This window comes from Physella acuta, unplaced genomic scaffold, assembly GCF_028476545.2.
Source record: "Physella acuta isolate Inbredline_101_S28 unplaced genomic scaffold, ASM2847654v3 ptg000239l, whole genome shotgun sequence".
Classification (NCBI taxonomy): domain Eukaryota; kingdom Metazoa; phylum Mollusca; class Gastropoda; family Physidae; genus Physella; species Physella acuta.
In genome coordinates, this window is record NW_026731758.1 from 536,626 (window position 1) to 550,285 (window position 13,660).

The following is a 13,660-nucleotide window of genomic DNA, read 5'->3' on the forward strand; positions in this document are numbered from 1 at the left end:
CGCCACCTTTACCTGTGTGAGTTATAGTCCTTTACAGCGCTTCGTGTCGGCGCAAACCATCAAGAGTTGTCCTTTCTTACACCCCCCCCCCTTCCCTCCCTCCCCCACCGCCGTGGCGATAACGGAACTAAATCTTGACGACACAAATAGCGGATAATATATGCGATCGAGGCCGAAATTATTTTTGAATGGAAATAATACAGGTATGATGTCACTGTTTAGACGACAGGGGGGTGGGGGTTAGGAGTTTGTCATACGTGGGGGTAGAGGGATCGAAACGGATCGGGTTTGGGTTATATAAGCCTGATACTCGGGCTTGTAGCTCAATCCATGTGGACGCTCAGCTCAGGAGCTAAGGTTGATACGAGAGAGTTACTGAAGAATACTTTCAAACTTACCACAAGCCGATACTTGGATAATACTTGCCGACTGTGTGAAGCAGAAAGTATAGTTTCACCATCCAGTAGAAGTATAGTTTAGTAGAGCACCAACGTGGTACTCACAGCGAACATGCAGATCATTCTAGCGCTCATCCCGTGCTGCCTGCTCTACTCGGGTGAGTTATAAATAAACAATGTATAGACACACGGTTATAAATAAACAATGTATAGACACAAGGCCTCCGATGTATGGCGATTTTACCAATTTATATATATATATATATATATATATATATATATATATATATATATATATATATATATATATATATATATATATATATATCGAATATTGTGTTTGGTTTCGACAGAAACATTTTTTTTAAGTACAAAAAAGTAAATATATGAGCGCTAAATTTTAATATAGTCAATATTTTTTCAATTAACGCTCGGCTAATATTGTTAGAAATATTTCTTTATCTGTAATTATAACTCTTTTAGGCTTGCATAATTAATTAGCCACGCGGCTTGATTTACAATAGTCAGTTTCTTATGCATCGTATCTTATAAAACTATTCAAGTACTTAAGTAAATATCATAATTATCTCTTTTATTGCCGAACTGAGTGATATATGATGTTAAATGATGTCATGTAGTATCTGATGTCAAATGATGTCAGCTGATATTTGATGTCAATTAATGCTTTCGTGTAATAATAATAATTATTATTATTAATATTGTTATTATTTTTATTAATATTATAATAATAATGCTCAACTATTATTACTATTATTATTTTTATTATTATTTATATTACTATTATTATTATTGTTATTATTATTATTATTATTATCATTATTATTATTATCATCATCATCATCATCATTTGTGTAAACGTTTTCTTATTAATGACTGTAAAACAATTACACCCCAATCAGTTTCACCTTTAACTTCAGAGCTAGAGTTAGGTTCAAGCTCAAGTTAGCTCAAGTTAATATTCATGATTGGCTGCGTATTTCTTACTCTGCGCTATTGGGATCATAGCATGGGTCCGGCTAACGGAATAGATCTATTTTAACATGTCACAACTTGAAACAGAATCCTGGCTCCGTGCCTTCCATGGCTTCAATGTCCGCTAATTAATTAGTCTGCATAATTGATGAAGTTACTTCGCGAGTAATCTCATTACAGCGTGTGTTTCGAATACAATTATTCGCGCCTAAAACCATCAGGTTGATTATTTTGACGTCACAGCCGGGAAAACCAGGGAAACACGCCACATTCTTACATACCCAACTCTAAAAATAGACGATCTAAAAATAACTCGCATTTACGTAACTTCCTTGACGTTGACACCACCGCCTCCCTACCCCCATCAAAACAATGTCAGCTGTAACTTCCTGTTAGGGCCCCAATAACATTTCTTATAAATAGTTTTAGATCTATTTTCTGTGCTTTCTGTGTTTTCATTTGCACGCCTTAAATTACATACAGTTAAATTAGATACGGTTAACTTAGAGACAGTTTATTTTTAGATTTCCTCACAGCATTTAATTAAACATCAGTTCCAGGTAACATTTTAAAAATATTATAACAGGATTCCAGGAAGTTTTTTTTTTAGACTAGGCTCTAATTAATACTTCCCTAATTAATTAGTTCAGTGTCTCCACTCCTGTGGTTTCTAATTAAAACGAGAAAACAGTTCTCGGGTCAATGGCCTTGCTTTACAAAACCGTGGTTTAGGTCTGTAGTTACATGTTTGCTATAATTTGGTTCGTGTTAGTTATAATTAGATACCAATCATACCAAATACTGAATGTTTTCGCTAGTGATGTATATAGAGGTCCGACATTTTCTTTACCGAAACCAAAAAATAATAGCAGGCTTTAAGGTTAGGGCTATAGTTAAAATATATTGCTATAATTTGGTTAGTATTAGTTATGTGTAGAGATGCCAAGCAATATACTGAACGTATTATCAGTGTTGTATAGATAATTATTATATGGAGGTTAAAAATAAATTTTAAAAAACTAGTTTATAAAATGAACTAGACTTGATGGTTAGGGCTAAAGTTAAATACATCACTATAATTTGGTTAGTATGTGATATGTCTTGTGGTACTAATAGATAGATATAACGTACAATCAAACTATAGTTCATAACATGAACTAGACTTCAGGTAAATGCCTGTTTAATGCTATAAATTGAAGATTAATTGCTTTGAAAATGTTTCGGCGTATATTCATAAGAAAATTAATACAATTACCGCTTTTTAAATCCATACTGTTTTCTTATTGTTAGTTTGTTGAAGGGGGGGGGGAGTGTACGATCGTGCTGTGTAATTAAATCCCCAAGTGAAGAATTATATAGGATCTAAGCACAACAACGTTAAGCTAGGGTTAACAATGATATAGGATCTAACCACAGCAAGGCTAAGCTCGGGGTAAAGAATTATAAAGTATCTAAGCTCAACTAACCTACGTTAAGCCCATTACATGACACATTTATAACGACAATTTGAAAAGGGGGGGGGTTAAGCCAAAAAAAGCAGGATGAAATGAAGCCTGATAGAATGTACTAGAATAATACAGCCTTAGATCTGCTCTTGTTAATCCTATTCTTGGTCGCACGTTAGTCTTGATCCTAATCTTGATCCTAATCTTGATCCTAATCTTGATCCTATCCTTGGTCCTGATCTTAATCCTAACCCTCGCAGCTCTACAGACAAACAAATGAACTTATGTGTTAACTTTTAAGTCCCGTGTATAGTAACTTCTAGCTAAAGGAAATCAATAACAGAAAGAAAGTTTGCTGTATATACATATTGGCATATAGCTGACCAAGCATATGGGCAGTTAGATGACTATACAACACCCATTATATTATCAAGTCGCTAAGGCAAATTATGTTATAAAGATATTCAATACACAGCAGCCTGTCTTTAAAATAAATTGTTTCGTTTCTTCTTTTTGTACCTGCAAAGGCCACTATAATCTAAGCATACAGGGGTCGATAAGTGGGGACAGTATCTGTGTCGCAGTTTGGGTCCATGGTGAACAGTGTTGAGAATCACTGAATTATAGACCTTCTGCAGATTTCTTCAGTTCCAGTCTTGTATAGTGCCACCCTCCCCCTCCCCCACCCATAGAGTTCTAGTACCACTGACCTACTGACCTGAAGATTCTGACCAGTCCGTCTCTTCTATTCCAGCAGCGTACGGTGCCACCCTCCTCCCCCCCCCCCCACCCCCCATCCATAGTTCTAGTACCAATAACTTACTGACCTAAAGATTCTGACCTGTCCGTCTCTTCTATTCCAGCAGTGCACGGTGCTACGGTCCCGCCCACACAGAGTTCCAGCACCTACGACAGCTTCACCACCATCTGGTCCATCATCAACACAACCACCGAGGCCGCCGTCAACAACGACTCGACAATAGCAGGTAAGAAGGGTAGACGGTGTCCCTACCACCTCACATCTCACACCTCACACCTACCACCTCACACCTCCCACTTCACATCTACCACCTCACACCTCCCACCTCACACCTAACACCTCACATCATCAACACAACCACAGAGGCCGCCGTCGGCAACGACTCGACAATCGCAGGTCAGTTTGTTATACGGTGTCCCTCCCACCTCACATATATCACTACGTGTACACCTACCTATATAACACCATTAAGTGAACACCTACCTATATGACACCATTAAGTGAACAACTAGCTATATGACACCACTAACTGTACACCAACTAAATGACACCATTAATTGAACACCTACCTATATGACACCATTAATTGAACACCTAGCTAAATGACACCATTAATTGAACACCTACCTATATGACACCATTAAGTGAACAACTAGCTATATGACACCACTAACTGTACACCACCTAAATGACACCAGTAATTAAACACCTACCTATATGACACCATTAATTGAACACCTAGCTATATGACACCATTTAGTGAACACCTACCTATATGACACCATTAATTGAACACCTACCTATATGACACCATTAATTGAACACCTACTTATATGACACCATTAATTGAACACCTACTTATATGACACCATTAATTGAACACCTACCTATATGACACCACTAACTGTACACCATCTATATGACACCACCAACAGTACACCATTTATATGACACCACTAACCGAACACCTCCCTACCCCACACAACAGGTGAGCCGTGCCCCTACCTGCCTGATGCCTACTCGTGCCTACAAGGTGCCATGCAGGACACCTTCAGCCTGTTAATGGACTCACAGTTCCAGTCAATGCCAGAGGCGACACAGGGGAGATTTTGCCAGTAAGTTAGACCAGAATAGGCTCCCTGATAATACATATTGTAGGCTTTATATATATATATAGACTATATACATAATATATGTATATATATACATATATATATATATATAAATATATATATATATATATATATATATATATATATATATATATATATATATATATATATATATATATATGTATATGTATATGTATATGTATATATATATATATATATATATATATATATATATATAAAAATATATATATATATATGTATATATATATGTATATGTATGTATGTATAAGAGTCACTAACATTTTATGCATGCGAGAAACGTAAATTGATGTAACCGTTTCTTCTCTCTCACCCTCTCCAGGATTTCTGGAAACTTCCAGAACTGCACAGAGCCTTACCTGGCGGGATGTAACTCACTCGTGACCGTCACCTTCAAGGTGTTTGGTGGAGCTTTTGTTTACCTGTGTTCTCCCACTGGATTCCAGAGTGAGTACCTAGGCTTTACACGTGTGTGGGGGTTCTTATGTAATATTCGGCCTCTACCTCAAGACCGTCAGGTTACGCTTCTTCCGCGTTTATCTTTAAGTATATTGATATCAACAATGTAATCTCAACATTACCAACTGAAACTGTCCTAAATTCTCCTACCACATCAGTGAGTCATATATTGTCTTGCTGCATCACAAAGTCCTAAAATGTCCCAACACAAAATGTCCTAAATTGTCCTAACACACAAAGTCCTAAATCGTCCTGCCACACATAGTCCTAAAATTGTCCCTCCTGTTCCAGATTTCGTCAACTTCCTGCCCTGCCTGTCCAACGCCCAGCTGGTATCTGAACTCAACTACTGCGCCACGGCCATTCCATCACGTGTTGACCCCACTGACCTTTGCACGTGAGTGTCATAGATACATTTAGATACAAAACTCATTTCTATATAAAAGAGTCATATTTATATGTATGTATGTATATATATATATATATATATATATATATATATATATATATATATATATATATATATATATATATATACATATATATATGACTCATGTATGTATGTATATCTATATATGCATACATACAACGTTTTAGCCTGTGTGTGTGCTTTACTTTACTTCACAAGATTTGCCACAAACCAACCAACAAACAAACAGTCGTTGCGAACTAAATAAAAGCTTATAATAAAGACTACACTAGTCCACCTATACATTGTCTGTACACCTCCTTGACCAACCTGAGTATATCAAGCAATGTTGTTGTCGTTCCCCAGGCTGCCGGACGGCTACAAAGATTGTGTCGTTGGTGCTGCGAGCAGGCTCTGCTCTGCCCAAGATGGCGTCGTTCTCTCGGGCGTCATGGATGCCGTGTTCAAGCCGTACAAGGACGCCGTCTGCCCGCTCTCTAACACCACCACACCCTACCCGGTTGACAGCACAACAACAACAGTTGACGCCACAACCACCCAAGATTCTTATACCACAAAAGCTGTAGATGACGTCACAACCACCCAAGAATCATACACAACTAAAGCAGCTGATGACGTCACAACTACTCAAGATTCATATACCACAAAAGCTGTGGATGACGTCACAACCAGCCAAGATTCATATACCACTAAAGCCGCTGATGACGTCACAACCACACAAGAATCATATACCACAAAAGCTGTGGATGACGTCACAACCACCCGAGAGTCATATACCACAAAAGCCGCTGATGACGTCACAACTACTCAAGATTCATATACCACAAAAGCTGTGGATGACGTCACAACCAGCCAAGATTCATATACCACTAAAGCCGCTGATGACGTCACAACTACTCAAGATTCATATACCACAAGAGCCGCTGATGACGTCACAACTACTCAAGATTCATATACCACAAAAGCCGCTGATGACGTCACAACCACACAAGAATCATATACCACAAAAGCTGTGGATGACGCCACAACTACTCAAGATTCATATACCACAAAAGCTGTAGATGACGTCACAACAACTCAAGAATCATACACCACAAAAGCTGTGGATGACGTCACAACCACCCAAGAATCATATACCACAAAAGCTGTAGATGACGTCACAACCACCCAAGAATCATATACCACTAAAGCCGCTGATGACGTCACAACTACTCAAGATTCATATACCACAAAAGCTGTGGATGACGTCACAACCACCCAAGAGTCATATACCACAAAAGCCGCTGATGACGTCACAACCACCCAAGAATCATATACCACAAAAGCTGTGAATGACGCCACAACAACCCAAGAATCATATACCACTAAAGCCGTTGACGACGTCACAACTACTCAAGATTCATATACCACAAGAGCCGCTGATGACGTCACAACTACTCAAGATTCATATACCACAAAAGCTGTGGATGACGTCACAACCAGCCAAGATTCATATACCACAAAAGCCGCTGATGACGTCACAACTACTCAAGATTCATATACCACAAAATCCGCTGATGACGTCACAACTACTCAAGATTCATATACCACAAAAGCTGTGGATGACGTCACAACAACCCAAGAATCATATACCACTAAAGCCGCTGATGACGTCACAACTACTCAAGATTCATATACCACAAAAGCTGTGGATGACGTCACAACCACCCAAGAGTCATATACCACAAACGCCGCTGATGACGTCACAACCACCCAAGAATCATATACTACAAAAGCTGTGGATGACGTCACAACTACTCAAGATTCATATACCACAAAAGCTGTAGATGACGTCACAACAACTCAAGAATCATACACCACAAAAGCTGTGGATGACGTCACAACCACCCAAGAATCATATACCACAAAAGCTGTAGATGACGTCACAACCACCCAAGAATCATATACCACTAAAGCCGCTGATGACGTCACAACTACTCAAGATTCATATACCACAAAAGCTGTGGATGACGTCACAACCACCCAAGAGTCATATACCACAAAAGCCGCTGATGACGTCACAACCACCCAAGAATCATATACCACAAAAGCTGTGGATGACGCCACAACAACCCAAGAATCATATACCACTAAAGCCGTTGATGACGTCACAACTACTCAAGATTCATATACCACAAGAGCCGCTGATGACGTCACAACTACTCAAGATTCATATACCACAAAAGCTGTGGATGACGTCACAACCAGCCAAGATTCATATACCACAAAAGCCGCTGATGACGTCACAACTACTCAAGATTCATATACCAAAAAATCCGCTGATGACGTCACAACTACTCAAATTTCATATACCACAAAAGCTGTGGATGACGTCACAACAACCCAAGAATCATATACCACTAAAGCCGCTGATGACGTCACAACTACTCAAGATTCATATACCACAAAAGCTGTGGATGACGGCACAACCACCCAAGAATCATATACCACTAAAGCTGCTGATGACGTCACAACCACCCAAGAATCATACACCACTAAAGTCGCATATGACGTCACAACTACTCAAGATTCATATACCACAAAAGCTGTGGATGACGTCACAACCACCCAAGAATCATATACCACTAAAGCCGCTGATGACGTCACAACCACCCAAGATTCATATACCACAAAAGCCGCTGATGACGTCACAATCACTCAAGATTCATATACCACAAAAGCAGCCGATGACATCACAACCACCCAAGAATCATATACCACTAAAGCTGCTGATGACGTCACAACCACCCAAGAATCATACACCACTAAAGTCGCATATGACGTCACAACTACTCAAGATTCATATACCACAAAAGCTGTGGATGACGTCACAACCACCCAAGAATCATATACCACTAAAGCCGCTGATGACGTCACAACCACCCAAGATTCATATACCACAAAAGCCGCTGATGACGTCACAATCACTCAAGATTCATATACCACAAAAGCAGCCGATGACATCACAACTACTCAAGATTCATATACCACGAAAGCTGTAGATGACGTCACAACCACCCAAGATTCATATACCACAAAAGCAGCTGATGACGTCACAACAACTCAAGAATTATACACCACAAGAGCTGTATCTACCACCACCTCCACCTCCCCAGCACCACCAGTTTCTGAGCTGACGTCAAGATATCCAGAGACCACCACAACCACCACAGAAACAACCACAGCATCAGAGATTACCACATACCCCACCACCCCTGAACCTACTACAACAACCACCCCCACCACCTCTGAATATCCAACAACAACCACCTCCACCACTCCTGAACCTACAACAACAACCACCTCCACCACCCCTAAACCTACAACAACAACCTACCCCACCACCCCTGAACTTACAACAACCACCTCCACCACCCCTGAACCTACAACAACAACCTACCCCACCACCCCTGAACCTACGACAACAACCACCTCCACCACCACCTCCACCACCCCCACCACAACATCAACCACCCCCACCACAACAACAACCACACCCACCACCACAACAACCACCCCCACCACCACAACAACCACCCCCACCACCACCAAAACCACCCGCACCACCACCAACCCACCACCTCAGCCACCATTCGACTGCTACGAGTGCAGCAGTGGTGCCTACGGTTCCTGGCAGAATACGGCCTGTCCCCCCAACGGCCGCATCAACGGCTGGGCCAAGTCTCAGGTCACCAAGTGCAAAGGTCCCTGTATGTCACGTGTCATGAGATACCCACTAGGAGGTAGGACGATTTTATACTGCTGACATTCATTTTATACTGCTGACATTCATTTTATACTGCTGACATTCATTTTATACTGCTAACAGTCTTTATTATAAGTACTGATTAAAGAATATAGATTAAACTAGGCATGCTGCCCAGCTTCGCTTAGGCTTTCGAAAACATTGAGAATTTGAATGCTTAATTAATTCGCCCGAAGGTCGGTCTACGACCTCAAGAGTTATGAAGAGGTTCCTCCGTGGACATTTTTTTTCGATTTATAGCTCATATAAGGTACCGGTCAGTCGAGGTCAGTTTTGACCCCCACATCGTAGACTTTTCGGCCAACCGGCCCCCGTGTTCTGTCGCACCAAGGCAAGATCATGCCAAATTTGAAGCGCCTGCGGCGCCGGGAAGTGCCCTATCGGACACCCGACAATCTAGATCTAGATCTAGATTCCTAAAAGAATTTTTTTTTTTAAGTTTAGCCCGAGCATAATTAAAAAGAATACATTAACCAAGTTGACTTGCTGTGTCTCGAACCCGCACCACCTGCGTGGTTTAATGTATAAAAATTATAAAATACGGAGAATGAAACACGTATTTTAAAATCTTAACTTACGCGAATATGCCTATTCTTTCAAATTAATTTTTTATCCCAAATTAGCCAGTTCCAAACAAAGATTTTGTATAAAATAAATAAGTCTTGAAATAGTTTAGTCCTAATATAGAAATTTATTCTTGGAATTGATTTTAGAGAAGTTAGAGTCTAAATCTATATCTTAGCGTCTACGCCTAGATCTAGTTATTGCGTAGATTTAGATTTAGATTTAGTCTAGATCTAGAATCTCTAGATCTAGAATCCAAATACATAAAATAAATTTTATGAGTTTAGGCCGGAAAAATTGTATTGTATACATTTCATAGTGAACGTAGATCTAAATCAAATTTGAATGAAATAGTTCATTTCTTTTCATTCTAAACACGGCAGATGACGTCATTAGTTAATGTATAAGCAATAGTGACGTCACAGTTTAATGCGTTCTTTTTCACATATATTAATGCTTTTCCGGTTGCATAAATAATACTGTTTCTCTACATTCGAATACGCCTTTAATTTTTATTTTTCTTCTTTAACTAAAATTGTGGTTATACATTTAAAACATTTGACATATTATTTTCAACAAAACTCCGTAAAAAGTTCTTCATATATCGCTGCCGATTCTGACGTGATGTCCGGCGAAAATATTTTGCGGACAGACAGAGAGAGAGAGAGAGAGAGAGAGAGAGAGAGAGATGTGCGAACGTGGGGATTTATATATTAGGATTATTTGGTGATTTTTAAAATCCGATATAATGATTGTAGTAGTTCGGAACTATTATTACAAATTCAAATACTTCTAAAAATTGGAACAACAATATGTTTTTTTTAACGTCGCTTTTGATTGAACAGCCAAAGTCTTATACTGACAACTTTAATGAAATATCCTATTGTTCAAATATACCTCCGATATAAACTATACCCCCTGGTTTTGTAGAACTGTTTTTTTGTAGTTGTTTTTTTAAAGCAACCACGCAAAAAAAAATCTGATGCTTTTTTTATCATTTACCAAACACAGCTACTTGTATTGTCTAAATTAATATTTTTAAATTTGTCTCAAATAACCGTTGCAAAATTAAATATTTTAAAAAAAAACTACCTACATTTGAACCACTTTCATACATACATAACTAAACAGATAATGGATAATACGCTTAATTAAAAATGCAAATTCCAAGTCAATATACGAGAAATAAAATGTTTCTTTATTCCCCGGCAGATGTGAATCGCGGATGTTCCGACTACCAGTTCTTTGGCGTGAAGATTCCCGCCAACGGCTGCATCACCCACAACAACGACCGTATCTGCTTCTGCTCCAAGAACCGCTGCAACGACAGGAACATGGTGCCAGAGCTCAATAAGTGGGTGGAGCTCTACGACTAATATCCTGGGGATGACGTCATCGATTTGTGTGCACTAACTAGTTTTGGATTTTTGTATCTCAGAAGTAGAGTAGTGAATAGAGATTTTTCATTTGAACATAGGACAGTTAGCGTATTGGAGCATTTTGAGTTCGAATAATTTATATTTTTTTAGATAAATTAATAACAGGATTTTCAATGTAATGTAATTAGTAAAAGTAGTGCAGACTAATTTGTAAATCTAAATTTACTAACTTGATTCCGGTATAGATTATTACTGCATTAATTTAGTAAATTAATTACGTCATTATAATTAGACTGATGTAAACATAGTTGGCTCAGTGATGAATCCACCTTATGTGGCCACGTGATAGGGGATGCTACATTGAGCTCACGTGACTTGGTTATTAATAGCCGGGCTGGCCTGGCGAGTTCAGAATCGGTCGCCATGACAACCAGACCCAGCGTCCCTAGTTCACGGTCCAGTCCCGGTCAGCTGTGTGACAAGAGCAGATAACACAAAACATCACTAATTTGTACGGGATAGCAATTTGTTTTGTTTTTTTACGCTTTTGAATACCAACAATTGAACGAAGTCTACAGTTTCGGTTGTACAACCTTCAGGTTCAAGATGTTCTGTCAAAGAAAGCTTATCTTGCATAATGTGTTTGACAGTTAGTGTCGATGTATGATGTATGTTATGTATGAGGTTTGTCGAGTGTTGAAATGACTGCTGCTCATAAAAGACCAAAACTTTGATTTTTTTATTTTAGTCCCGCGTTTGATCCGGGCTTGTTTACTAGTACATGCATTCCTTCTTCATTAATCTCCACATTTTCTTAATTTGTTAATTTATTATTTTTATTAATTTTAATTATTTGATTCAATTTTTTTCACTATGTTCCACATCGTATTATTTTACTTAAACGGTTTGTATTATAATCGTTTGATTAATGTATACTTTTTCTACGTATTTTATACCTTTTTTTATGATTCAGTTTTTTTAAATTAATGAGAGGGGGGCGAAACAACTTCCTTGCAGTCTGCGTAAAGAAATCCACGTAAACTATACAGCCACAAAATCTAATTATAGCATCAAAATTGTTGACAAGACAATGTGTAGCCTTGTCCATAGAATATGTTTGTTGATAACCTGAGAAATACAACACGTTTTGATAGAGGTCTAAAGAAATATCTTTGGGATAAAATATAATCTATATTTAAATATTATTTTTATTAATCCCGCCTCACCCCCACCCCCCCCCAACCCACCACCAACCCCCCCCCCCCCTATACATGTCATCATTCTGTTGTTGTATGTACATAAACATTCACATAAAACGTGTCAAACCATATACGATGTCATAAAAATTTGTTATTGACATTTTTGTTTTACCTGTCTTCATTTCCGGTTTAAATTTACAACAATGCACCAGCTTCACTTTGCCCGAATTCACGGTTATTTCCCTTTCCTTGTTTAATTTTATCTATGTTTCTGCCCACCCCTTTACCTTTCTCCACAGTATGTCTACGTCATTTATTTATCCATTTTAACTTGTTTCCTAATGTGTATCTCTTTTACACAAATCTGGACGTTATAAAGCTAAAGCGTGTTGTTTAGTATTGCCTTAAAAATTATAGTAGACAAATGCTTTCTGATGGCTTATTTTTTTTTAGAAAAACATTTTTTTTCGGTGTTGAATGGCGTTTTAAGAAGACTCAAGTTAAAAATAATCGTTTACCCATTTACCTTGCTTATTTCTTTTTTTTAAATAAACAAACTTAGAGTGTCGTTAAAAAATTTATGTCTAGAAAACTGTCATACTTACAATTTGAGTAGTTTTAAAAATGTAATCATTACCTTTAAATGTTCTACTTTGTAAATAGATTTTAAAATATGTATTTTCATCATCTATGTACGTATGTTGTTTTAAACATTTCATATACACATGTTAATGTTTTTTTATTCATTGTATACCTGTTGATATTTGTAATGATTAAAACAACAGAATTGCACATTACAGATCTTGCTTTATGTTCAGTGCTATTTGTTAAATTTTATTTATAGGGTACTGTTCATAGAGTCAATATGGTTAACAGATGGTGCATGTTGTTTACTGGTGGTATTTTATTGGCTATTGATCTATGCAAGCTTTACGTTGAGTTATAGACAAATGTAAGTAGTATATTTTTTGGGAAAAGGGGGGGGGGGGTGGTGGTAATTATTTCATATTGTAGCTTATATTTGTTTTTTTTTTTAATTTATTTATTTTTATTTTGTATAGACTTATTTTATTCTCA

The 13,660-nt window shown here is 38.0% G+C and overlaps 1 protein-coding gene across 4 annotated transcripts; it reads left to right on the forward strand.

Annotated features, from left to right (window-relative positions):
- The first annotated feature begins 332 nt into the window (after positions 1–332).
- LOC131938240 (mucin-2) lies at positions 333–13,382 on the forward strand. 4 transcript variants are annotated; one of them, XM_059296163.1, is made up of 8 exons: positions 333–556; positions 3,591–3,607; positions 3,717–3,822; positions 4,585–4,711; positions 5,070–5,194; positions 5,498–5,603; positions 5,982–9,418; positions 11,218–13,382. In XM_059296163.1, exons 1-8 carry the CDS (start codon positions 511–513, stop codon positions 11,379–11,381), a joined length of 4,128 nt encoding a protein of 1,375 aa, XP_059152146.1. In that variant the 5' UTR covers positions 333–510; the 3' UTR covers positions 11,382–13,382. The 4 variants fall into 4 exon arrangements, with proteins under 4 accessions (XP_059152146.1, XP_059152148.1, XP_059152147.1 ...); XM_059296165.1 differs by having other exon boundaries at positions 3,594–3,607; XM_059296164.1 differs by lacking the exon at positions 3,591–3,607 and having other exon boundaries at positions 3,700–3,822.
- Positions 13,383–13,660: the final 278 nt, after the last annotated feature.

What these genes read in the sequence shown, in the direction of transcription:
- LOC131938240 (XM_059296163.1), top strand. Translation starts at nt 511, where the DNA reads ATGCAGATCATTCTAGCGCTCATCCCGTGCTGCCTGCTCTACTCGG. An exon ending in CAACGACTCGACAATAGCAG is followed by an intron (nt 3,823 to 4,584) that starts GTAAGAAGGGTA and finishes CCCACACAACAG; the next exon opens with GTGAGCCGTGCCCCTACCTG. An exon ending in ACACAGGGGAGATTTTGCCA is followed by an intron (nt 4,712 to 5,069) that starts GTAAGTTAGACC and finishes CACCCTCTCCAG; the next exon opens with GATTTCTGGAAACTTCCAGA.